The sequence below is a fragment of the Pogona vitticeps genome, chromosome 1, assembly GCF_051106095.1.
Source record: "Pogona vitticeps strain Pit_001003342236 chromosome 1, PviZW2.1, whole genome shotgun sequence".
NCBI lineage: Eukaryota > Metazoa > Chordata > Lepidosauria > Squamata > Agamidae > Pogona > Pogona vitticeps.
This window is the reverse complement of record NC_135783.1, coordinates 346,226,292-346,251,259: the sequence shown is the minus strand read 5'-3', so window position 1 is coordinate 346,251,259 and position 24,968 is coordinate 346,226,292. Positions and strand designations below refer to the sequence as shown.

Here is a 24,968-nt window from a genome sequence, read left to right as displayed (position 1 = left end):
TAAATCCATATAAAACCAGCAACTTGTAAAGTGCTCAACCCACTGCATTTTGTCTAAAATGTTTCTCGTTTGGGCCACCCCTATTTTTTGAGTTGGCTTATGAAATGCCAAATCCATAAGAGCACAATATACTGGTGCTCCTGGGCACCAATATATTGTGCTGACAGCAGTATTCAACATTCCATAAGCCAACTAAAAGAATAGTAGCTATGAATCTCACTTCAACACCAAATTTGGCCCCACCATTCACACTTATTGAAAAACAGTCCTGACAATTGTAACAATTGGGTGAGAAGTGGTTAACTGATAAAAAAAAAGGAGTCAGCTTCTGGGATTTTCCCACGCTTGGTGTCACTTTGTGAAAGGTAGTGAGCAGAAGAGGGTATCCTGTAGACCATCTTGACTGCTGCCATTGGTGTTGTCAACATTCAGGCTGCCCTTTACTATGTAATGCTTGGCATCCTTTTTTCTGCTGGCAACGCGGGTGTGATAATGCACAGGATTATCAGGCCATTTCCTGGTTTTTTGAACCATGGGTACAGAAGCACAATATCCCCACATTCATAAACCAGAGGGGCTTTTAAAAAGAATTGAAAATAAATTATGAATGCAAACAATGCATGGTTGAGAAACATATAGATGCCCACCTTAGTGGCTGCTTGACTATAGCTCCCTGTTTTGCATATGCTGAGCAGCAAGGAAACAGTCTTGTACTGAATGAGATCGTTGATCTGTCTTGCTCGGTACTGGCCGTGTTGATGCCACCGACTATCTAGAAGTTGAGGCAGCAGTCTTTCCTAGCCTTGTCTGGCACTTGGTTAGACCCTAGAACATAAAAACCTGAGTCTGAGCCTCGGTGCATCTAGTATTATCAACAGTGACCAGCATCAGCGCTCTGGCATTTCAGGCAAGGCTCTTTCATTGCCCCAGGAGAAACGCCAGGAAGTGGACATAGAACTTTCTGCACATGGAATGAATGCTCTAGCACTGAAATGCAGCTCATCAATCTACAGACTATGTGAAGCTGTCCTCTGTCAAGACTCAGATGCAACACGGCCTCAGATTTTGGACTGACATGTACCTATTTGACTTGGGTATCTCACAGTGAATTTAGAAATTAAACACAGAGGGCGGGCAATGGAATTGCTACCACAAATTGTAGACCCAAGTTGAAATCTCAGCCTCTCCCTATAATATTTATGCACTGCTACCTGTGTCTTTGACACCATCCCATCATATATTTGTGTGCTCCCAATGCTCACAGGTGAACATAAGCAAGGAAGCACAGTGAAGTCTGGTTCCTTGTTAAAGGAAAATAAAGAAAGCTTTATAGCATAAGGCATGGTAAATAAGAAAAAAAGTGACAACTTTTTCATCTCTGTGGTAGGGAGCACATTTCCTTAAAAAGAAAAGAAAGGAACAAACATTGGAGAAGTAAGTTTGAATAAAACAGGTTTGTCTGTGCCATTATTTGATGCAGAGAATTTCCCCCCCTTTTTGCAATACAGTGGTGCCTCACATAGCAATGTTAATTGGTTCCAAAAAAAACCATCACTATGTGAAACCATCGCTATGCGAAACACCATTTCCCATAGGAATGCATTGGAAACCGGTTAATTGGAACGGATTGCAGTTGTTAAGCGAAAAAACCCATAGGAAACATTGCTAAGCGAAACAATGTATCCTCCATTGGAATGTATTGAAGCTGACTCAATACATTTTAATGGCTTTGCGAAGTCAATTTTTGCAAAATTAAGTGTGTCATAAAAGGGTCAAAAATGGTTTTAAATGCTTGGATTAGCTTCTGCACCCTCTAAAACGGATGCAAAAGTTAATTTGGCTTTGATCTGACTTTTCATTAATTTATGGTGAATTTTTCCCCCCAACTTTTGACAGCTGTCAAAATCTGACAGCTCCATTATTTCCTATGGGGGAAGAAAAAATTCACAAAAAATTAATGAAGACTCAGCAACTGTTCTACATTCTTGGGTTTGTTAGAGGACCCCCTAAGTTGTGTGCAAACCTGATTTGGCTTTGATCTGAACTTTCGTTAATTTTTTGTAAATTGTTTTCTCCCCCATAGGAAAGCATGGAGCTGTCAGATTTTGACAGGTCCATTGGTTCCTATGGGCCAAAAAAAAATTCACAAAAAATTAACGAAAAGTCAGATCAAAGCCAAATCAGGTTTGCACATGACTTAAGGGGTCCTCTAACGAATCCAAGCATTTAGAGCCGTTTTTGACCCTTCTAAGACACTTTTTTAATTGGAAAAAAAACATCGTTAAGTGAAGCAGGGGACCTAAAATCGCATTCGTTATGCGAAGCATGGTCCCAAACTTCGCTAAGCGAAAATCGCCCATAGGAAACATCGTTATGCGATGCATATTATTTTCTAAAAAAACACATCGTTATGCGAATTCATCGCTAAACGAGGCAATCGTTAAGCGAGGCACCACTGTACTTTACAGGTGTGTTTCTCCCTTTGTATCCCTTTTCTGAGGGTGTAAGTGCTACAGGAGGGGTAAGCAGAGAAGCACTTAGGCTAATTGGAAAAATTGGGAAATCTGCATATATTCACTTCAGATTTCTGGCAAAAGCAGCCTGTCCATTTCATGGTGGCCCATGAAGGAGGGCACTTAGCTCATGGCAAGAGAAGGGGGAGGAAGACAGAGAGGAAGACGAAGGAAGGAAGGAAGGAAGGAAGGAAGGAAGGAAGGAAGGAAGGAAGGAAGGAAGGAAGGAAGAAAGAAAGAAAGAAAGAAAGAAAGAGAAAGAAAGAAAGAAAGAAAGAAAGAAAGAAAGAAAGAAAGAAAGAAAGAAAGAAAGAGACATCTCTGCCTGATTTTCTCTCCAGCATTACTATGCCAAATCTTTGCTCCTGCCTTTTCGGAAAGAGGAAGAATCAATCACACAAGTAGAGAATGGGATTCCTCTCTAAAAGAAAGCGTACCGCACTGGCCAACACCTTGTTCTAGCAGAGAGAGGGTAAAAAGATAACCCAAAGTTTTTTCAAAAATAAGATCTTCCACTCCCAGTTATATTTGGAGGTGCCGGTATAGCCCTTGGAAGTAAAGAAATGGACTCTTGACGTCCAGAGCTTACCCATTCTGGCTTTGACTAAATGTTAGATGAAGTCAGCATCACCAAAATGATTGAGGCAGACACGTATTAGAAACATTTCAGTGCATCGGCAGAGCCAGTTTGAAAGTCGCTGGTCAAAGCAGTGCCTTGCCGTAAACAACTTGCTTCACCTTAAACCAATAAATGGCCCAAGACAGATGGGCAAATCAGGTGAGATTTCCATTTAGTCCTTAACGTGCTTCTTTTAGTTCATGGAGAGAAGCTCAGCTTTGCCATATGGCACCAGTTGCACGGAACTGTTTAGCCTTTTCCATTGTGCCTGTACATGTTTGGCTTGCACCGTTCGCAGTGTCTCTGTTTGGGCCTGAAAGCAGCTGGACTATAGATGCGCATCAAACAAGGATGGGCCCTGGGAACTCGGCGTATCTAGGGAACCAAACAATAGCAACAAAAGAGTAACATGCAGACATCTGTCCTGTTTTAAATGTGATGCATGCATATAAATTCATGGGATGCTTCTGAAAGACTGTTCAGGATATTGAACATTGCTACATGAAACTGACATCGGAGCTGTTGTGATGGGGCACTAAATCGAAAGGGGATATGAACACTATTCTAATCTGTTTTGGAATTGCGTTGGTTTCTGCTCAATACAATGTGGCTGGAAGTAAATGTTCTTTGCTCTTGAGTTAGGCACATACTTTAGTGCTGAATCAGAAAAGTGAGAGGTCATCCTAATGGTCAGACTAGATGTATGATAGGCAAGAAGATGGATAGGTAAATAGATACATTAAAAAACACACACACAAATAGGTTGGCTGGTAAGGAAGCTGTATCCCTTTGGGTTTCCTGCCTCCTATTCAAATCTGGGGCAAGGGAGGGGGGGGATTCTTCTGCTGTTGTCAATGGGATATGTTCCCATGTGGCCCTGATCTGGATAGGGACGGTGACAATAATAATGGGTTAGATCTTTATCTCCCTTTTCCATCATTCTGATTCTGCTTCCACTGAAAACACTTGTTATTCACCATGAAAGAATCATCTATCCCAGCTCTAAAGACACGAACATCTTCACATCTCTGATCTGATTGTAAGACTGTAAACTTGTCTTTACTCACATGCATCCTTTCTTACTGTTTCACTCCTCTGCTCACTATTTGTTTCCCCATTCTTGACATTGAAATTGCTATCTCTTTGGGGCAGAAATCTGTCCTTTTTTTTTTTTTTTTTTTTTTTTTTTTTGTTCATGTTGCAGGGTAAAATTCCATCCACAGCCATGATGCTACATAATTGAAAACGTGTGTCTGGAAAAAGGCGGCTACGACTTTCATAAGACATTGGAAACCCTGTTGGGTTATGTTCTGATATATAATTCAACCAGGAAATTAAACAAGTTGCAGCAGTTTCCACTGATGCATGCAGTGACCATAAGAAATGCATCAGATCTCTCAGATGAGATGCACTGCCAGTGTGCCTTTGGTCATTGGCTTATAAACTGTGCAAACTGTGACTGCAGAAACTTTTAGAACACTTAGAAGTTATGATTGGAATGGTATCCTGTTGCTCTGACATGGGATACCATAGAAAGCAGAAGGTGGGAGAGAAGCGGATCTGTTTCCCGAAAGATAACCCCAATAACCTTCTACAACACTGAGTTATTAATACGAATTAATAGCAGTGCAAGAACATGTCATTGGGTGCATGAGTCTAAAATTGTTTTGTTGTTATTAATGTGTGTTTCCACTCATCCTTCAAAGAGGTCATGGCATGTGTGTCCCCTGTGACAGGGAGGTTTTCAGCTGACCAGTCACTTCACTTGAGTGAATATCTCTTTTTCAAAATTCAGTACATGAATTTTTTTGCTGCCTTTCTCTCTCTCTCTCTCTCTCTCTCTCTCTCTCTCTCTCTCTCTCTCTCTCTCTCTCTCTCTCTCTCTCTCTCTCTCTCTCTCACACACACACACACACACACACACACACACACACACACACACACACACACACACACACACACACACACACACACACACACACACACACACACACACACACACACACACACACACACACACACACACACGTTCATATGCCTATAGAATAAACAAATATTCCAGAACCGGCAGAGAAAAGCTGGCTTTCTCCAATGGCCATGGGGTACAGCACTGGATCTTTAGTTATTCTATCATGTTCCTTTGTCAGTTTTTTGTGATTTTTTAAAAAGATATCTGTATCTTCTGTAGAAACTTTTAAAGAGGAATCAAACCACCATGACTTATTCTCTACACACACACACACACACACACACACACACACACACACACACACACACACACACACACACACACACACACACACACACACACACACACACAATAAGACACTTATGGCCTCCCCCACCTCTGCCACATTCCCCCATATCAATCTTATTTCTGATGTGCCGGAATTGAACGTGTTTTGGTTTTACAAGGTCTCCAGCTTTATGGGAGGATGACGTGGTGATACTGGGAGATCTGGATGCCGCAGAAAGGAGAATAAAGGTGGTGTTCGCTCTTCCACACTGTTATCCAGCCAGTGTTTTGAGAGCGCTGTGTATGTATGCATGCATCTCTGCTGGGGGACTTAGAGGAGAAGGAAGAAGGAAAAGATCTCGGTGTGTGTGTGTGTGTGTGTGTTTTCCCCTCCCTTTCTTTCTATGGGAGATGTTAAAGGCAGTGTTATTAAATAGGGCATCTGTGTAGGAGGGGTTTCCTCTTCCCTGAGAGCTTGGCTCATTCAGATGCTCTCCCTGCCGCTTTGGACCTGATAAGCTAAGGAATGGTTTTTCCTTATAAACAGTAAGTGCATCTCTGCTCATCAAGGGTCCGGTAAGAATAGACATGTCTGATGCGGTGAAAAGACTGTGCAGTGGGGGATGGGTACAGACCTTGCCGATATGGATGGATCAGTGGGTGTGGGTGTGTGCACGACATCGCAGACCGGTTTGCATTTGTCTTTGACAGGCGGCAAGGAGGGGAGGGAAGCGTTTGCAGACCATTCGAATGGAGGAGAAATCGCATCCAGGGTCTCCCCTCCCTCCCTCCCACCACCCTTGCTAAAATTAACAGTTTGTTCTCCGTGCTACTGTCAGAGGAGATTAGCAATGGCGGCATTATGATTAAACGAAGAGAAGACGTGAAGTGATGATTATATTTTTACGACCTGCTCTGTTCATTACGTTTTGGAATTGACATTTGTAGCGCAATCTGTCGGCATAAAAAGCGGAGAGGCGCATTACCTGTGTGGATGGGTGCAGACCCATGGCAGAACCACATCTCCTGCTTTACAGTCTAGATATGCTGGGCCTTTTAAAGCTTTCCATCGAGTGCTTTCCAATAATCTGTTTCTTTTCAGCCTCGCTTTTTGTCCAGTATTCTGTGTATCCTCTGAAGAGGGCATTTTCGGGCCCCGTTTCTTTTTAAGACCACAGATGGAATTATACACAGTAGTGGTGATTAACCGTGATGCTTTAATTTCACAGCCTGTTTACCCGTTGAACTTTTATTATCAGCTCCCTCATTAAGACAATGTTTATACTGAAATGTAAACATGTGTTTCTTTTTCATTTTTTAAACATGGTGTCCTTGGGAGTGCAAATGCAAATATTTTTATTCTTCCATTGGCATTGTTAATGGTGATTTTTTAAAAAATCCGTGCAGTTCAGAAAGCTGCAGTAAAGTCTTAATTGCTTCAATTTTTTGCTTCTATTTGATCTCTAATTTAACCTACCAGATCAAAGCTTAGTTCTCTGCTCTTCAGAAGCCCATAGCTTCTTTTTTAAAAAATTAAGAGCCCTTATCAGGCTAGCTTTGGTGGGGGAGACAGGTTGTAACCCCCATGTAGATGGGAAGCATTTCGGGTGGTCGCGATCCAGTCACTATCTCTCAGCTTAATGAAACTCACAGTGTCACTAGGATAAAATGGAGGCAGGCCATGTATGTCCACTTGAGCTTCTTGGGGAAAAGGCAGGACATATACAGTATTTATTAAAGGCAGATCATTCTTGATTTCTCCAATATAATACATCTGTCTCTAAAGCAGTGATGGGCAAATCGCACCCCTGTGGCCGTATATGGCCTCCAAGGCAGTTTGTTCAGCAACCCCTTTTGCCCGCTCTTCCCCAAACTGCCTCTTATGGCAAAAGAAAAACCAATACAAAAATATATATTACTGCTCTTGGAGTTTGCCTTTCTAGTAGGCCACAGGTTCTCTGCAGTGTTTAGCACCTCAGAATAAGCATTCTGCACAGATGGAAATCTGTCTATTTTTGGTTTTATTTTTAGTATCCTTTGGCATTTTTGGTGGTTCTGTGCTGCCTGCAGAGGATCCCGTGGCAGACACTGAGCCCCAGACCCAACAAAGTTGCCCATCTCTACTCTACAGTGGGTGCCACATTGGAGGGGGATGCAGGTGGCGCTCTGGGTCAAAGTGCCAAGTCACTGGGCTGTCGATCAAAAGGTCAGCAGCTCAAATCTGCACAACGGGCTGAACTCCCGTTGCTTGTCCCAGCAGCCGCCAACCTGGTAGCTGGAAAACAAGGAAATGTATTTAATTGACCAACCAAAAGGCTGGGTAAGTATTTCTCAATGACGACTTATGGCTCACGTGCCCACAGAGAGGGCTGTGTATGCCCGCTGTGGCATGTGTGCCATAGGTTCGCCATCGCTGCTATAGAGCATAGGATGGGGTGGGAGAAATTGAGAAACCCAGATATTATCCTGGCTAGATCCTAAAGGTAGAGGATCTGTAGTCTGAATAAAGTTCCAAGTTGCAGTTGGCAAAAGTGAGGTGTGATGCTCCGCCTCAGAGGATGTAGAATCAGTTGTCTGTATTCTAGAAATCGACAAAAATTGCTTCATGCAGGGTCACCTGAAGTCATTGGCTTTTCCTTCCCCCACTGGCCAGCCAGCGCATGCTGCTCTTCTCCTCCTCTTTGGGCATTTGCCCTGTCCTGTTCCCTCCTCCGCCTCCTCCAGCAGCCACCCACTCAAACACTGCGCTGCAGAAATCCCTGTCCTGCCTCCTTGTCTGAGTGGGCATCTACGGGGGGGGGGAGGGAGGCAGAGGATGGAAGCAGGCGCTCATTGTGCAACCAACGGAGCCAAGCAGGATATGTCCAGCCAGCCCGGGGGGGGGGGATGTGCAGCACTTGTGGTGCCACACTGATGACTTCAGACAACCTGGCACAAAGCAATTCATGCCCATCTCTACTGCATTCATCTCTGTAATAGACAAAAGAGAAGGGTTACCAGTCATGCAATGAACTCTCCATTGCCTTTTTTGAAAACACACCGAACCAGTGCTGTTTGGGAGCAGAAGCGCCAAGAAACATGGCCATTCCCGTACCAGAAATTTGAAGATTGAATATAGAGGGCATTCTAGATGAAAAGTGTCAATCGAAGGCTAATTATGTGAGCCTTACCTAGTGATTGCAGGAAGGTGCCATATGTGGTGCCACTCATTATCCCACACCCCATTAATTCATTATTGGCATTAGCAGCATGATTATTTTTAATATATTACTTTCAGGTTCTGGTTGAATCTGTGTCAAAGGCTGTGTGCAAAGCAAGGAAAAGCAGTATCTCTCTTAAACTTGATTCTCCCACCTCCCAGTACAACTAATTAGGAGAAGCTAAGCCAGCAGGATTTCAGAGTGTATGTTTTTCTTAAATTTCATGCCCATGTGTTCCTCGTGTAAGCGGAATGCTTTAGTGACCCTGCAGCCAAGCAAGCCACATGGTGCTGAGAATCATACATTTTGTGCTATCCTCTTTTTTAAAAGGGTTTTTCTTGGGGATTTCTGTAGCGGAAGCTAGAGATTGATGAGAGAAACTTGAGGGGAGTCAGATGGAAAGCCAAATGGCATATGCAACAAATTAGTTAATTAGGCCAGCCTGTCTGCAAGAGTAATTAGCATTACAAAGTAAGAAGAGGGAGCCAACTCCAGGCACCATGCTGGCTTTTGGTGTGGGACTGCAGTTGCTGTCCACGCTCTGTGCTTTTTAGCGAAGTTTATTCCGTGCTTTAGAATTTTTTTTGTTTATGAAGAGTGCTAATCTGGCAAATGAAACACTGGCTGAAATGCTATTGCTTAGCGTAGTAAACTGCACTAAACTGGTCCCAGGACAGATCCATATATTTGCACTTGTTCAAACAACTATTTTATTTCCTTTTTCATATGGTCAGAAAGAGGAAACATCTTGTATTCTGGACTACAGAACTATGCTCCTTCTGCTCCAAGCTGAAGGATTTATGGTGGTAGGAGTCTCAAAAAAAATTTGTACCTCCGGTGCTGACCAGCTCCCAGGAGGCTAAATTAATGCCTTAAACCAGTATCATTTCTACTATAATTGCAGGGCTATTTAAACGTAGGAACGTGCTACCAGATGCGGCTTTGTGGCGAGCCTAGATGCAGCAAAGTAGAATGTGCTTGCCTTTGTCATGTGGGATGGTATGCACGCAAAGTACACAAACAGTTTTCAACTGGGGAATGGCAGTCGTGTCTGAGATACATGTTGGTTCAAGCCAGCTCTTGGCTGCCTTCTGAAACTTTATCCCTCCCTCTCTCCCTCCCTCTGCTCTAGCCAGCTTCAGGGTCAGTCAGTAGCCAGTGCATACTCTCTATTTCGTCTGGGACATGCAAGGTAAATAAGTTGTTCAGAATTCGCCTGGATGGAGCGGAAAGGAAACTGTAAGTCCAATGTTTTATATCCTTCTTGTACATTACAGAGCCTTCAGTGTTCTGTCTTTTTGTCTCCCCCCCCCCTTTCAGGGTGAAGAAGCTGAAGGAGACCTTTGCTTTCATTCAACAGCTTGACAAAAACATGAGTAATCTTCGCACCTGGCTGGCGCGCATTGAGTCTGAGCTCTCCAAGCCTGTTGTTTACGACATCTGCGACAACCAAGAGATCCAGAAGAGACTTGCAGAGCAGCAGGTGGGGTGGGGGGGGAGCAAGGGATTGTCTGAAAAAGACAGGCTAATCATTGTCTTGATGCTCTGTGGTCATCTTAGTTTTAGTTTAGACGGTGACCCTTGGCGTTGATTCAGTGGGAAATGCATTCTTGAGGGTTACAGACTAGAGAGACGTTTCCTTTTTTGGTACCCACGTGAAAAAGAAGACGGAGGCTCCTGTATCTTTAATAGTTATACGGAAGTGAAAATTACATTTCACTAGGTGTGCAAAGTATATATACTTCAGTTCCATCTTCCACACAGCTATTAAAGGTGTAGGAGCCCTATTTGCTTTTTCATATCACCCACCATATCATAGGTTCCTGTCTTTCATCAATTTGATGGGAGATAGGAGCTTTTCCAAGGATGTAGTAGCGCTGCGGGCTAAACCGCGGAAGCCTTTGTGTGCTGCAAGGTCAGAAGGCCAACGGTCGTAAGATCGAACCCACATGACGGAAAGAGCTCCCATCACTTGTCCCAGCTCCTGCCAACCTAGCAGTTCAAAAGCATGTAAAATGCGAATAGATAAATAGGTACCACTCCGGTGGGAAGGTAACAGCATTCCGTGTCTAGTCGCGCTGGCCACGTGACAATGGAAACTGTCTTTGGACACACGCTGGCTCTCTGGCTTGGAAATGGGGATGAGCACCGCGCCCTCGAGTCGGACATGACTGGACTAAATGTCAAGGGGAATCTTTATCTAGGGGCGTTCCGAAAAATTAGTAGCTGCATTCAGTCCACAGAATAACCTGGGCACAACTTGTGTCACATGGTGTCACAGGAACCATGAGGTAATTGTCTTCACCTTTTCTGTGAATTCCCCATGATGCCATTGTTTGGTAGCTTCTCCAGTAGTTTACAAGGGCTTCTCTATTTCTAAGATATCAAAATGACATTCCCATAGCTTAGCTATGGGAAGTAAGAATTTTAAGCTAAAGTAGAATAGTATTTTTGGCCCCACCCCTCTGCCGCATCTACACCAGCAGCATGAACTTGTAGCTCTTGATAGAATACAGTGGTGCCTCACATAGCTATTGCTTCGTTTTATGACGAAATCGCTTTGCGACACATTTTTGCGATCACAAAAGCGATCGTTTTGCAATGTTCCCTATGTGGGAATTTCGCTTTGCGATTATCGGTTCTCTGCTTCGGGCATTGATCATCGCAAAGTGATGATTTTTTAACAGTTGATCGGTGGTTTCAAAATGGCCACCAGGTAAACAAAATGGCCACCCGCTGTGTTTAGGGACGGATTCCTCACTTTAGAGGCACCGAAAATGGCGGTGCTATGGAGGATCTTCGCTTAAAGGTGAGTTTTAAGCCCATAAGAACGCATTAATCGCATTTTAATGCGTTTCTATGGGCTTTTTAATATCGCATAGCGACGTTTTTGTTCTGCAGTGATTTTTGGGGAACGAATTAATGTCGCTATGCGAGGCACCACTGTATCTGAAGCTGAACTTACTCCTCGGGCAGAACAAGGTTCCTCTGTCCTTATCATGAAGGCCAATCATATCAGTGGATATTAATAGGGATAGCTACGTACAGCTTCTCAACCCAGGAGCAGTATATCAGTATATTTCTGAATAAGAAAATGCCAAGGCAAACAACAGGGAAGGAATTCTGGCTGTACATCCTGCTTTTCGGGGTCATCAAATGATAGGAGCAATGTTTGTAAAAGTTGCTCTTTTCTTTAAACTGCAATTCCCAGAATGCTCCAATCTATGTGTAGATGTGTTGTTATTCATCTATAGCTGGATTCATCCTGTGAGGCTGCTGGCCAGCTATCTCAGGACATTCCTTTTGAACCCTAGAAACTGTTGACATTTTGTTTGTCATCCTATCTGTAGCTTCTTCTGCTTCTGTTTGCTTTCTCTAGTTTTGCTATTTTTTTAAAAAAAAGGTGGATTTTAAAGGAAGAGATTATTACTCGTATCTGCTTGTAACTCGCGTTGACCGTTTCCCCACGGCCCTAGGACCTGCAACGAGACATCGAACAGCACAGTGCAGGTGTGGAATCGGTGTTCAACATTTGCGAAGTCTTACTGCATGACTCTGATGCTTGTGCCAATGAGACTGAATGTGACTCCATCCAACAGACCACAAGGAGCTTGGACCGGCGGTGGAGAAACATCTGTGCCATGTCTGTGGAGAGGCGAATGAAGTGAGAGCCATTCTTTCTCTGCGTTTATTTGTTTTTAAACGGGATTGCTTTGTTTTAATTAGTGTTTTTATTTGGTTTTCTTTATTTACTTATTTTAACGATACCTAACCAACACAGCCTAGAGGATCAGTTTTGAAAAGATTGTTGTTTAGGCAGGGAGGAAAAAATCTAATCTGAAGTAATTTAATCAGCTGTCCAGAGTCGCCAAAATTTATCTACCCGAGTAAAAATAAATTTATACTCGGGGTATAAATTTATTGCATTTATACCCTGCCCAGAGTAGATGGGTGGGGTATAAATTAAATTTAAATAAATAAATAAATAAATAAATAAATAAATTAATAAATTAATAAATTAATAAATAAATTAATTAATAAATAAATAAATAAATAAATAAATAAATAAATAAATAAATAAATAAATAAATAAATAAATAAATAAATAATCAGCGTCAACTCAAGACCTGGCTCTTTAGGCAGGCCTTCCCTCCTGTCAATACTTAATTTATTGTTATCCTTATGGTTTAAATGTTGTTGTTTATTCTATTTTATTATTCTTGTATGTTATTAGCCGTTCAGAGTAGACTTCAGTCTAGATGGGTAGGGTAATGAATGAATGAATGAATGAATGAATGAATGAATATTCAGGCACATGCTTTGAAGGCTGAAGTTCCCTGGACTTCAGCATCTTCAGCTGAAAAAAAATCATGAAAGTGGATTTTGAAATGGATGACCTTTTGAACCGCCTTCCCCACCTCTTAAAAAAATAATTACAGTGAACGAAAGCAATTTCCACTCACCGCTTTTTAAACAAACTTCCTATGGACCTTGTTTCCCTCTCCAGAGGGATTTTACAAAACAAAGGACTTCTGGATGGTGCTGCTTTTATTTTTAGAAGGAAGTTAATATAGCCTCATTGCCCTCCTCGAACTTCTGGAATGTATCTACCTTTGATGCAGAAAATGTGACGGGAAAGACCAAGCTTGGGACCTCTGAATGTGATTGCCAGGGTAGACAGTCCTGTGCTAGAGAGTCAAGTGCTTTGTCTATAAAGCATCTTGGATTCAATCTCTGATATCGTCAATTGAATCAGTGGTTCTTAACCTTAGGTTACTCAGGTGTTTTTGGACTGCAACTCCCAGAAACCTTCACCACCAGCTGTGATGGCTGGTGTTTTGGGGAGTTGCAGTTCAAAAACACCTGAGTAACCCAAGGTTAAGAACCACTGAATTAAATGACCTCAGTAGAGAGTGAGAGCAATAGCTTTCCTCTGCCTGAGATCCTGGAAGGTCGTTGCCAGACAAGCCCTATTCAGTCCTTACCTAATATGCCATTGTCAATACAGCTGGAAGAGAAGTTAACTGGTTTTCTTCCGTGGGAGGAGGGAGAAGTTTGTTGTTGATGTTACTACTAGGGTGTAGACCAACATTCCCTCTAATTATCCAGAGTGCCTCGTGGCATCTCCACTCCCTGCACACAGGATTCTGGTTACAACTGGAAGCAAATGGGCAGGACCACCAGGTGTGCACCCGCACATCTTAGAGGGAACATTGGTGTAGACCCAGATTTTCTGTGATGCTTGCTCGCACAGAGAGTCTTCATGCAAACATGGACCTCTCCCTTTCAAATTCACCTCTGCCCATGTGGAGAAACCAGTGACAGAAGGAGAGGAGCCAAAGAAAGAAAGAGCTCATCATCTTCATCTTAACTCACACTCTCTGGGTATCTTCTGAAGAGGTTTTCACTGGGGTTTGTTTCTTGTAAAAGCCCTGCATTGCAAAAGTTGGGGAAAGTGTTTTGCTAGCTTTTGTTTCCTTGTACAAAAGCTGCTTTTCTTGGTTCCCCCTTTAGAATTGAGGAGACCTGGCGACTGTGGCAGCGATTTTTGGATGACTACTCTCGCTTCGAAGACTGGCTGAAGACAGCAGAAAGGACAGCTGCTTCCCCAAACTCTTCTGAGGTTTCGTACGTAAATGCCAAGGAAGAGCTGAAGAAGTTTGATGTAAGCCTTTCTTTCTTTCTTTTTTCTTCTTCTTTTTCTTGTTGATTCCACTGTGGCTTTGGTGCATCACATGGAGGATCCACACTTGTGCATGGCCACAATTTATTTCCTTCTAGATAGACAGTTTGGAGGTAGACCAACCTCTCCTGTCTACAGTTCGTGTATTAGAAAGCTGTCTTTTAGTTCATCTTCTCCACTGCAGAAGCAACTCATTGGAGTTGATTAATGCTTCTTATTAGGTTCATGGTTATCATTATATTTATTGTGCTTCTTTAATATTTTCGCTTTGTGAACAGATGTACATAGGCTTGGACTCTCTTCTCCCTTCAGGTTTTTCTTTTCTTTTTTTTCTCAAAACCCACCCCCCCACTCCATGGCCATTTTTTAAGCCAAGAGTTTTCAACCTTGGGTAATCCAGATGTTCTTGGACTGCAACTCCCAGAAACTCTGACCAGACGAACTAGTGGCGAAGGCTTCTGGGAATTGCAGTTCAAGAACACCTGGGTTACCCAAGGTTGGGAACCACAGCTGTAAGCACTGGTGTTTTTTAATGGATAAAACATTTCTCTCTCACATACAAAAGGTGACTATTTTGCCTCTTGAGTATATAACATGACTCTTTAGAATGCAACATCTGTCAGTCATTTTCAGACCAGAGTATATGTAATCTCAGTGTTCATTTATGCTCTCTATCTCTGATTTTTATAATCTTCTAAAAGATATAATCTATGTGTAAATCACCAGTGATTCCCCAGGTCATTCTTCTACTTATCACTGTCTGTCGGTCTATCTAAAATATTTTTACCCTGCTTTTCTCCTTAAAAGAACTCAAGGCAGCTTACATCATTAAAAGGCAATATTAAAACTAACAACAATGAGTATACAAATACTGAAAATAATCAAACAAATACCCAACAAAAATGTCTCTACCACTCAATGGTTTATGTATCTGGCTGTGGAGCCAGAACTGGGAATTTGATTCCCCCAGACAAGGACTGGACCTGATGATTCATATGGTCCCTTCCAGCTCTGTAGTTCTAAAATATCTAAGAAATCAACTACATAAATCTCAGTGTTGATTCTGCATTGATGCTGATCTTGATGTTGACCCCATGTATCAAAGCTGGAACATCCAAGAAAGGAAAGACAACAGATTCCTTGGGTAGCCACGTGGCACAGTGGTTAAACTGGTGTACTGCAGCCAAAACTGTGCTCACAACCTGAGGTTCAATCCCAGGTAGCCGGCTCAAGGTTTACTCAGCCTTCCATCCTTCTGAGGTCAGTAAAATGAATACCCAGCTTATGGGGTCTGTGTGTTAATGTGTAGCCTGCATAATTAGCTTGTAAACTGGCCAAGAGAGTGCTTGAAGCACTATGGGAGGCAGTATATAAGCAGCACACTTTGCTTTTCCTTTTTTCCCCCTGAGGCATAGAAAAGAAAAGAGTGTTCACCACCTTCATGCCACCATTATCACGACCACAACCCTATCACTTCAGACTATGATTGGCATTGATGCTTAGACACGTTTTCTAGGGGGATATTTTACTTGTCATCATCATTCTTCAAAGCATTGCTCCTCTGCTTCTAGTTATTCACCCCATCATTATTTTCAGTTGTCAGCAGTTCATGACATTAGTCTTCGATCCAGTTCCTTGTATCTATCAGCCACACCAGAATCACACCTTGTACAATTGTGATTAGGATGCCCAGTGTGGGGTAGTGGATAGGTTGGCACACCAGGATGCAGGAGGTCTGGGTTTGACTCTCCCAGCCCACCATGGAAACTCACTGGGGGAATTGGGACTGGTCAAACTGCTCCTTAAATATCTCACTTACCTTGAAAACCCTATTAAGGTTGCGACTGGTTGGTTCCAACTTAAGGGCACATTTATTTATTTATTCAATTTATATGCCGCCCACACTACCCAGAGGTCACATGACACACAACTGTGATTACATCAGCACCATTGATCTCTTCAACACAATATTTTATTTCCTCTTTTCACCCAGCCTATCTTTTTCTTCCCTGGTTGTTTTGTTACACCCATGTCACCACGAACAGCATCTTTATCCTCCGCATTGGTGCTTTCTTTCAGTATCGTCGTAGCCACAGTTCCGATTTTCATACCGACTTCTTCGGAGCGCCATCTCGCTCTCCTCACCTTCATGACTAGGACTGTTTTCATCTGTCCCCTGTCATTTCTGCAGTGGCACCGGCTCTGTGGAAGCTACGCCCAGCCCCATCCCTACTAATGTTTAGAAGGCAGCTCAAAACACTGCTTTTTAGGGAGGCCCTTCCACAATGACCTTGCTTGGTGTTACACCGACTACCCTTGGCTTATACCGAGAGAATGCACTTCCGGTGCCGTTGGTTTTAATTTTTCAACTGTTTTAACTCTCTTGATTGCTCAGTTATACATTTATTTTTATATATTTGGTTATTTCATGATGTCGTGAACTGGCCATAAATTGTGCATTGCACTAATGGGGCAATATATAAACTGAACCAATCAATCCATCAGCACCCACAGCTCCGTACATAATCCACCGTGAATGTTTGCACCGTATTCTATTGTAGTTGTAGCTCTGATACTGTCTCTCTACATTCTGTAGCCTCAATGGTACACCACTAATCATGCCCACCAGATGCTTTGGTTGGTTACCGAGCCCTTTCCTTGCCCATCAGTGTTCTACATTTCTCACACTGTATTATTTTTCTGAAGGGCAACATGTTTACAGATTCGGTACAAGCAAGAGAATTCCCCTCCCAGCCCGACATGTCCATTATTCCAATCCTTTGCACTCTGGGGAATGCCTGCATGGTGCTCCCCAAGCTATCTTCTTTCATGAAGCCTGTTAAGAGCATCTTCACTGTAGACTGTTCATGAAGGTTACTAAGAGCATCTTGGACGCCATCCACTTCTTATCAAGGGGAGGATTTCCCAACAGCAGCTTTGATTTGGCCACCCGTCCTGAGGCTCCTCCCAAAGGAAGCCCCAGGGAGGACTGAAACCTGAAAGAGGGGATGTGTAGCTTTCAGTTTATTTCAACGGTTGCCAGGTGATGATATCATCTGGTTCACATGGTATAAATTTACGCAAAAGGATTTCAGGCAATGATTGACTTCTCCAATGTGGTTGTAGGTTTTTCCGGGCTGTTTGGCCGTGTTCTGGTGGTTTTTCTTCCTAACCTTTCGCCAGTCTCTGTGGCCATCATTTTCCTGAAAAACCTACAACAACCCTCGGATCCTGGCCATGAAAGCCTTCCAGAACCTTTTGACCTCTCCCTCTGCCTTTCTTGTGGGTGTTTCTGTCATGGCATTTACCTTGGAGCAATGCCTGTGGACAGCTTACAAGCAAGTATGGATGATGTGGAAGATGAGTTGGAATATTGTTTCTTTGATCATCTTCTCCTGCTGCCGCACATGCTTGTTGTTTCTTTAAACCTTTTGGAGAAATTAAATTTAAATATTTTGTTCTTTTAAAAAAGAAAAGAAAAGAAAGCTCTTAATTCTTAGAAGACTTTGTAATGTTGTCGTCTCAGGCTTTTCAGCGGCAGATCCATGAACGCCTGACCCAGTTGGAACTGATCAATAAGCAGTACCGAAGGTTGGCTCGCGAGAATCGCACTGATTCAGCCAGCAAGCTCAAGCAGATGGTACATGAGGGTAACCAGCGATGGGACAACCTCCAGAGGCGTGTCACAGCCATTCTCCGGAGACTCAAGGTGATTGCACAGTAGCGGTGCAGAAAAGGATCAACAGACTGGAATAACTCCTTTATAAGGAGTAGCTAGAATGTTTGGGGTTACTTAGCTTAAAAACTGAGAAACCACAATACAGATGCATAAAATTATGGGGGAAATGAAGAGAGAGAGGAGTTTTTCTAGTAATACTTCTAGATTGTTTCTAGTAATACTTCTAATACTGTCTAATAATACTTGAATCCATCCACTGAAGCTGAAGGAGGGGAGGGCCAGGGGAGACAAAGAAGAAGTACATCTTCACACAATGCATATTTAAACTGTGGAACTCACTGCCACAGGATGTCATGATGCCGCCTCCTCCCCTTGGGCAGTTTTGAAGGGCAGTGTGGCGAATTCATGGAAGATGGGCTATCAATCACGATGGACATATACAGTATAATCTCAAATACCAGAAGCAATAGACTCATATTTGTGTATGAAGCTCGTGTTTGTGTATGATTTTGGGAAGCATGTGAGCAACTGCTGTTGTAATCTTGCACTTGCTTGCTGTCTTTCCACAAGCAACTGCTTGGTCCCTGGAGGAATAAAATGTTGGACCAGCTTGGCCAGATCCAACAGAGCTGTGATCTGAGCAGTAGTGACTGAGCACTGGACCTTGCCTGTCATTGCCTGTGCCACATACTCATCATCTTTCCTCTGCAGGAGGACAGGATCTCAGGCATGCTTTTCCAGCCCAGATATCTTTGTTTGCTGGGAGGTGCCAGGGCTTGAACCAGAGACCTTCTTTGTGCAAAATCTCAGCATCCTCAGAGAATTGCAATAATGTTTAGAGCTCTGAAAATACATCAGTGTGGTATAGTGGTTAGCGTGTCCAACTAGGGCCAACTAAGACCCAGGTTCAAGTCCTCAAGTGCAGACTAGGTGACTCGTCGTGCACCCTTTCTTAGACTAGCCTACCATGCACGATGACTATCAGAATAAAACAGTACGAATGAGGAAGAACCCCATGTGCTGCTTGAGCTCCTTGGAAGAAAGATAAGCACATAGGTGAGATTTTTCCATTAAATCTTTACTGAAATATGAATAACCCCTATCAGCAAGATTCCTGGGTTTGTTGTGTTACATATCTAAGTTCATAGGGGTGACAGTGTCACGTTGCAACAGTCAACAAGGAACTCTCGTGCTAGCAAAAGTTGTGTGTTTGGAATGCAACACTCTAGAATCTGGGATAAAATTAGGGCCAGTGAGAAAGATCAGGGATTCCCGGGAGCTGTTACGTCAGAAAGGTTGCTTTCCCAAGGCAGAGCATTCATCAGACAAACAGCAATTTTGCAGGGCAGAATGTGCCGGGACAATGGCCATGCATGGGTCACGATTTCCTCTCATTGCCTTTAGCACTTCGCCAGTCAGTGGGAAGAATTTATGACCACCAAGGACTGCATCCTGGTATGGCTGACCGAAATGGATCTGCAGCTCACAAACGTGGAACATTTCTCAGAAAGCAACTTTGAGGACAAACTGCGGCAGCTAAATGTAGGTGTTGATTTTTTTTTTAGCTGCTTCATGATAAATACGTTACAAATTGTTCTGCTGATTATCTCAGAGCCAGGTGTCTGTTGCTGCTGCTGCTGTTTTAATTAACAGGTTCCAAAATGTAGGCGGTTTCAACAGGAGTCGCCTGGTGTCCTCTCCAAAAATGAATAGAGTTGATCCTACTTGCTTTAGCTTTCAGAGTTGTATTGCCAAACTGTCCCCTGCCCCGAAGACCATCTATTGCAGATGCAGTGAATGCAGAAACAGCTTGTAGGTTGAGCAGAAGGGATCCCTGCCCCTGACATGGGAGGAAGGGGCCTGCTCTCATTGTGAGCTGCCTGTGGGGGAATGTTGTTGGGACTCCTGATTCCTCCAGATGTTGTGGGACTCCGATTCCCATCAGCCACAGCCAAAAAGAATACACAAGGAAGAGGCTGGGGGAGCTGCAGCCCAGCAACATATGGAGAGCTAAGAAACGATTAAGAAACATCCTCACTTTTCTTGTAAGCAGGGTTTCCAGCAGGAAATAATGCTGAACACCAACAAGATCGATCATCTCATTCTGTTCGGGGAGCATCTGATCCAGAAAAGTGAGCCGTCAGACGCCGTCATAATTGAAGAGGAGTTGGAAGAGCTGAACAGATACTGCCAGGAAGTATTTGGCCGGGTCTCTCGATTCTACCAAAAGCTGGCATCCTGGCACCCAGTAAGAGCCACGTCTTTCGCTGACACCCACTTGAGTTTGCATTCTAGGGTCAGAAACTCCCATACAGTGGTGCCTCGTATAGCGAGGTTAATCCGTTCCGGATTAACCTTCGCTATGTGAAAACTTCACTAAGCGGAAAGTAAAAAGCCAAATCGGCACAAAACTTCACCGTTTAGCAAAGTTTCCAGGGTCCAGCAGCCATTTTCGCACCCTCGATAAGCAAGGGGAGGGCGCGAAAACGCTGTGCGCGGCCATTTCGGGCATCCGGCGGCCATTTTGGAGCCGCCGAACAGCTGATTTTCGGGTGTCGCAAAGCGAAGATCGGTAAGCGAAACGCTTACCGATCTTTGCTATGCGAGTTTTGCCCATTGGGGCCGACCCTATGCCTCCGCATTAGCGATCCTGGAAAAGGGATCGCTATGCGGATTCGTCGCTATACGAGGCACTCGTTAAGCGAGGCACCACTGTACTTTGTTCACAATCCTTGCGAGTGAGCGATAAAAGCATTCAGGGTGGATTTTATGGATGACTGAATAAAAGTAATCTCTCCCCCCCCCCCCCCCCAAATTAATAGAGGAGGCATATTTCCATACTGCTAAGTTCTACTTTGGTCCCAGGGTGAAAGCTCAAGGGCCTATTTATTTTATTTATAGTTCTTTCAGCTGCGGCACCCTCTTTATGGAATAAAGTTCCATGAGAGATCAGGCAGGACCCCACCCTACAATTACTGAAGACTGAAAACAGTTCAAGGAGGCCTCTGGCAATATCTGATATTAATTCTGTGACCCGCTGCTATATTTCATTTTTGGGATAGAAGTTTTATCAATTTTTTGTTGTATTGGATCATATCTATTTAATTTTGATCTGTTATAATTTGTTCGATGCCTGTTGCTGGTGTCATCTGATGGTTGCCTTTCAGTTAATTTGACCATTTGATTGGGAGGTGGGGTTTTTTTTTTAATTCTTCTCCTTTTTTGATTGTATGATAGATATATTTACAGTGTCTTGACCATGGGCTGACAGATTCTGGAAGTTATGCTTCCAAAGAAGCATCCTCTTCCAAGTGACAATGGGTATAATCTGGTATTTTATCAGATTATTGTTAGGTCACCTTGTTGATGTTGTTAAGCTGCCCTAGAGAATAACATCCTTATTTTCTCTTTTAGGGACTAGAAGATGAAAGAGAGACATCTGAAAACGAGGCTGAGATGGAAGAGGGGAGGACAATGCCCTGGCACAAGAAAGCCATGCACGAGATGCCTCCCTCCCAGCAGTCTCTCTGCCACCTCATGCCTCCAGCTGTGGGTCAAGAGAGGTCAGGCTGTGAGACACCTGTCAGCGTGGACTCCATTCCTCTGGAGTGGGATCACACTGGGGATGTGGGGGGCTCCTCTTCTCCAGAGGATGAGGAGGAAGAACCGTACTTCAGTGCTCTCTCAGGTGAGTCCTCCCCCCCCTTTTGACATCCGAGCCATTTTTTCACCTTGGCTAGAAATGGTGACTTGAACAAATCCAGTTGGCAAGCATCAAAGACTCAATTATAGCAACACAGCCATGCAAAGGCATGTCAGCAGAAGACCTTTTCCATTTCTCCAGTTCAGTGTTGCTCGTATACCATGTTTCCCCGAAAATAAGACAGGGTCTTATATTCATTTTTGTTCCAAAAAACACAGGAGAGCTTATTTTCAGGGGATGTTTTATTTTTTTCATGTACAACAATCTACATTTATTCAAATACAGTCATGCCATCTTCTGGTTGCTGCACAATGGTGGAGGATGGGGTTTCTCTTAACTGGGGATCATTTTGGGGCTAGGGCTTATATTACGATTATCCTGAAAAATCATACTAGGGATTATTTTCAGGTTAGGTCTTACATTCGGGGAAACAGGGTATGTATTACACAGAATGAGGTGAGAGACTTCTGGACCAAGGGGCGAAAGAAATGAAAGTTTCTTTCATTCACTCATAAACCATACCTTATTCACTGAAGTGGAAAACCAAATCCAGTTATCCACAGGATTCATCCTTTTCCACATTTTTGATGCAGTTTACAAAACTGATGCGAATAGTGGATTATACTTGCTTGGCAGACGGAGGCTGCAGCTTCGGGCGTACGAAAATCACAAACCAGAAGGGGAACAAGATGGGATAAATACATGATTGGAAGAAAATAAGACACTGAGGCAAACCAAAATTATCACATGCATCTATCCTTATTGGGGTCAGAGTACTTCATTTTAAAGGTGGTGTGTGATTCATATCTAAGGAGCAACGATAGCTTGATGACAGAGCATATGCTTTGTAGACAGATAGTCCTGACTTCAATACTTAGCATTGTGTGTTAAAAAAAAAACAACCAAAAAGGTGCTTTTTGCTTGGAACACTAGAGACCCACTGGTGCTCAGAATAGATGATATTGGGCTAGACAGATCATGGTTTCAATATTTTCGTGAAGGCTTTCACGGCCGGGATCTAATGGTTGTTGTGGGATTTTCGGGCTCTTTGGCCGTGTTCTGAAGGTTGTTCTTCCTAATGTTTCGCCAGTCTCTGTGGCCTGCATCTTCAGAGGACAGCACTCTGTCCTCTGGTGTAGTTGGCTTGGGAGTGCAGTATTTATGGCTGTGAGATAGGCTTTTGTCTTTTTCTGTAGATGGGTGATTAGTGTGTATTGTTGTGGGTGTATTGTTGTGCTAAGGAGAAGAGATTATCTGTTCCTGTGGTTGATGGGTGTCATTAGCTGGTCTTTTGTGTGTAGTGATCCCCTGTCCTCTTAGCTGGGTAGAGTTTGTTGACCTTTTGCATGCTGTATTTTTGAGAGCTGAGAGCCAAGTTTTGTTGAACTTCACACTTTTCTCTTTTTTGTTGAAACTGTGCTGGTGCTTGTGGATTTCAATGGCTTCCCTGTGTAGTCTGACGTAATGATTGCTGGTGTTGTCCAGTATTTCAGTATTTTGAAATAGGATTTCATGTCCAGTTTGTTTCAGGGCATGTTCAGCTACTGCAGATTTTTCTGGTTGTTTTAGTCTGCAGTGCCTCTCATATTCTGGTGTGGATGCTTTGTTTTGTGGTTCCAATATATATCTGGCCACAACTGCAAGGTATCCGGTATACTCCTGCAGTGGTGAAGGGGTCCTTTGCCGACCGTAACATTTGTTGTATTTTTGTAGTGGGCTTGAATACTGTTTGTAGGTTGTGTTTTTTTCAAAAGTTTCCCCATGCGGTCCGTGACCCCTTTGATGTATGGCAGAAATACTTTATTTGTGGGTGGCTGTTTCTCTTCTTCAGTTCGGTGTTGTTTTCTTGGTTTGATGGCTCTTGTGGTTTCATTTTTGGAGTAGCCATTTGCCTGTAGGGCCCAATTGAGATGGTTGAGTTCAGTGCTGAGAAACTGAGCCTCACAGTTCCGATTTGCACGGTCTACCAGTGTTTTGATTATGCCTCTTTTTTGCTGTGGGTGGTGGTTGGAGTTTTTGTGTACGTACCGGTCTGTGTGGGTGGGTTTTCTGTAGACCTTGTGTCCCAGTCGGAGGTCAGTTTTGTGTAGGACCATGACATCTAAAAACGGGAGTTGGCCCTCTATTTCTTTTTCCACGGTGAATTGTATATTTGGGTGGATGCTGTAGAGATGGTTGAGAAATTCTTCCAATTTTTCTTCACCGTGACTCCAAATTGCAAAGGTGTCATCCAGATATCGGAACCAGACTGTTGGTGTGAGGGGTGCCGAAGCCAGGGCCTGTTTTTCAAAATGCTGCATGTAGAAGTTTGCTATAAACGGGCTGAGGGGGCTGCCCATGGCCACTGTCTGTTCATAGAATTCATTATCCCACTGGAAATAGCTGGTCGTTAGGCAGCGTTGGAAGAGGGCCTTGATGTCTTCTGGAAATATCTGCTGGATGAGTGTCAGGGTGTCCTTTATCGGTACCTTAGTGAACAGGGATACTACATCAAAGCTGATCAGTCTGTCCCCAGGGTTGAGTTTTAGGGTGCTGATCTTGCTTATGAAATGTCCTGAATCTTTGATGTAGGATGAGGTTAGTCCAATGTGGGTCTGTAGGAGGGTCGCTAGGTGTTTGGCTAATTCATATGTTGGGGAGCTGATGGCACTTACAATGGGTCTGAGTGGGATTGAATCCTTGTGGATTTTGCGGAGTCTGTATAGTCTTGGTGGGAGAGCTTCTGTCTTGCAGATACGTTGAAGGACGTTGGGGTGCAGGGAGGAACTCCTGATCAGCATGTTTGTTTGTTTTGTGATTTTGTTGGTTGGGTCCCTTTTCAGTTTTCTGTAGGTGGTGGGGTCTAGAAGTTCTTTGATTTTGTCCTTGTATTTTTCTGTTTCCATGATTACTGTGGCGTTGCCTTGTCTGCTGGCAGGATGATGATGTCCAGGTCTGAGTTCAGGGACTTGATGGGATTTCTCTCCTTTCTTGTTATGTTGCTTTTGGGGTTTTTTGCTTTCTGTAGAATCCTAGTCACTTCCCCTCTTATTTCCTCTGCTTTTTCTTCTGGAAGATGATATAATGCTGATTCCACGTTAGCAATTATGTCTTCCACAGGAATTTTACTGGGTGTGATTGCAAAATTTCTTCCTTTGCTTAAGACTGAGGTTTCTTCTGGGGAGAGTTGGCGTCCCGATAAGTTGATGATGATACGTGTGGTGTCTAGTGTAGGTTTCTGTTGGCTTGTTTGGCATTTGTTGAATTTCTGTTTTTGCCTGGCTGTGTGGTTCATCATTTATTTTTTCCATCTTTTTGTAAGAGAGGGTATCAATCTTGTCCCAATCTTGACTTCT

The 24,968-nt window shown here is 43.3% G+C and overlaps 1 protein-coding gene across 2 annotated transcripts in view; it reads left to right on the top strand.

The window, feature by feature from the left end:
- The window catches only part of SYNE2 (spectrin repeat containing nuclear envelope protein 2), a 294,996-nt gene that overhangs the window by 253,632 nt on the left and 16,396 nt on the right, over positions 1–24,968 (top strand). For both annotated transcript variants that reach the window (XM_078383714.1, XM_078383713.1), the window contains exons 98-104: positions 9,889–10,051; positions 12,045–12,232; positions 14,083–14,233; positions 17,778–17,960; positions 19,335–19,472; positions 19,984–20,178; positions 21,345–21,618. In XM_078383714.1, coding sequence (XP_078239840.1) covers positions 9,889–10,051; positions 12,045–12,232; positions 14,083–14,233; positions 17,778–17,960; positions 19,335–19,472; positions 19,984–20,178; positions 21,345–21,618 — 1,292 coding nt within the window. The remainder of the gene's footprint in view (positions 1–9,888; positions 10,052–12,044; positions 12,233–14,082; positions 14,234–17,777; positions 17,961–19,334; positions 19,473–19,983; positions 20,179–21,344; positions 21,619–24,968) is intronic.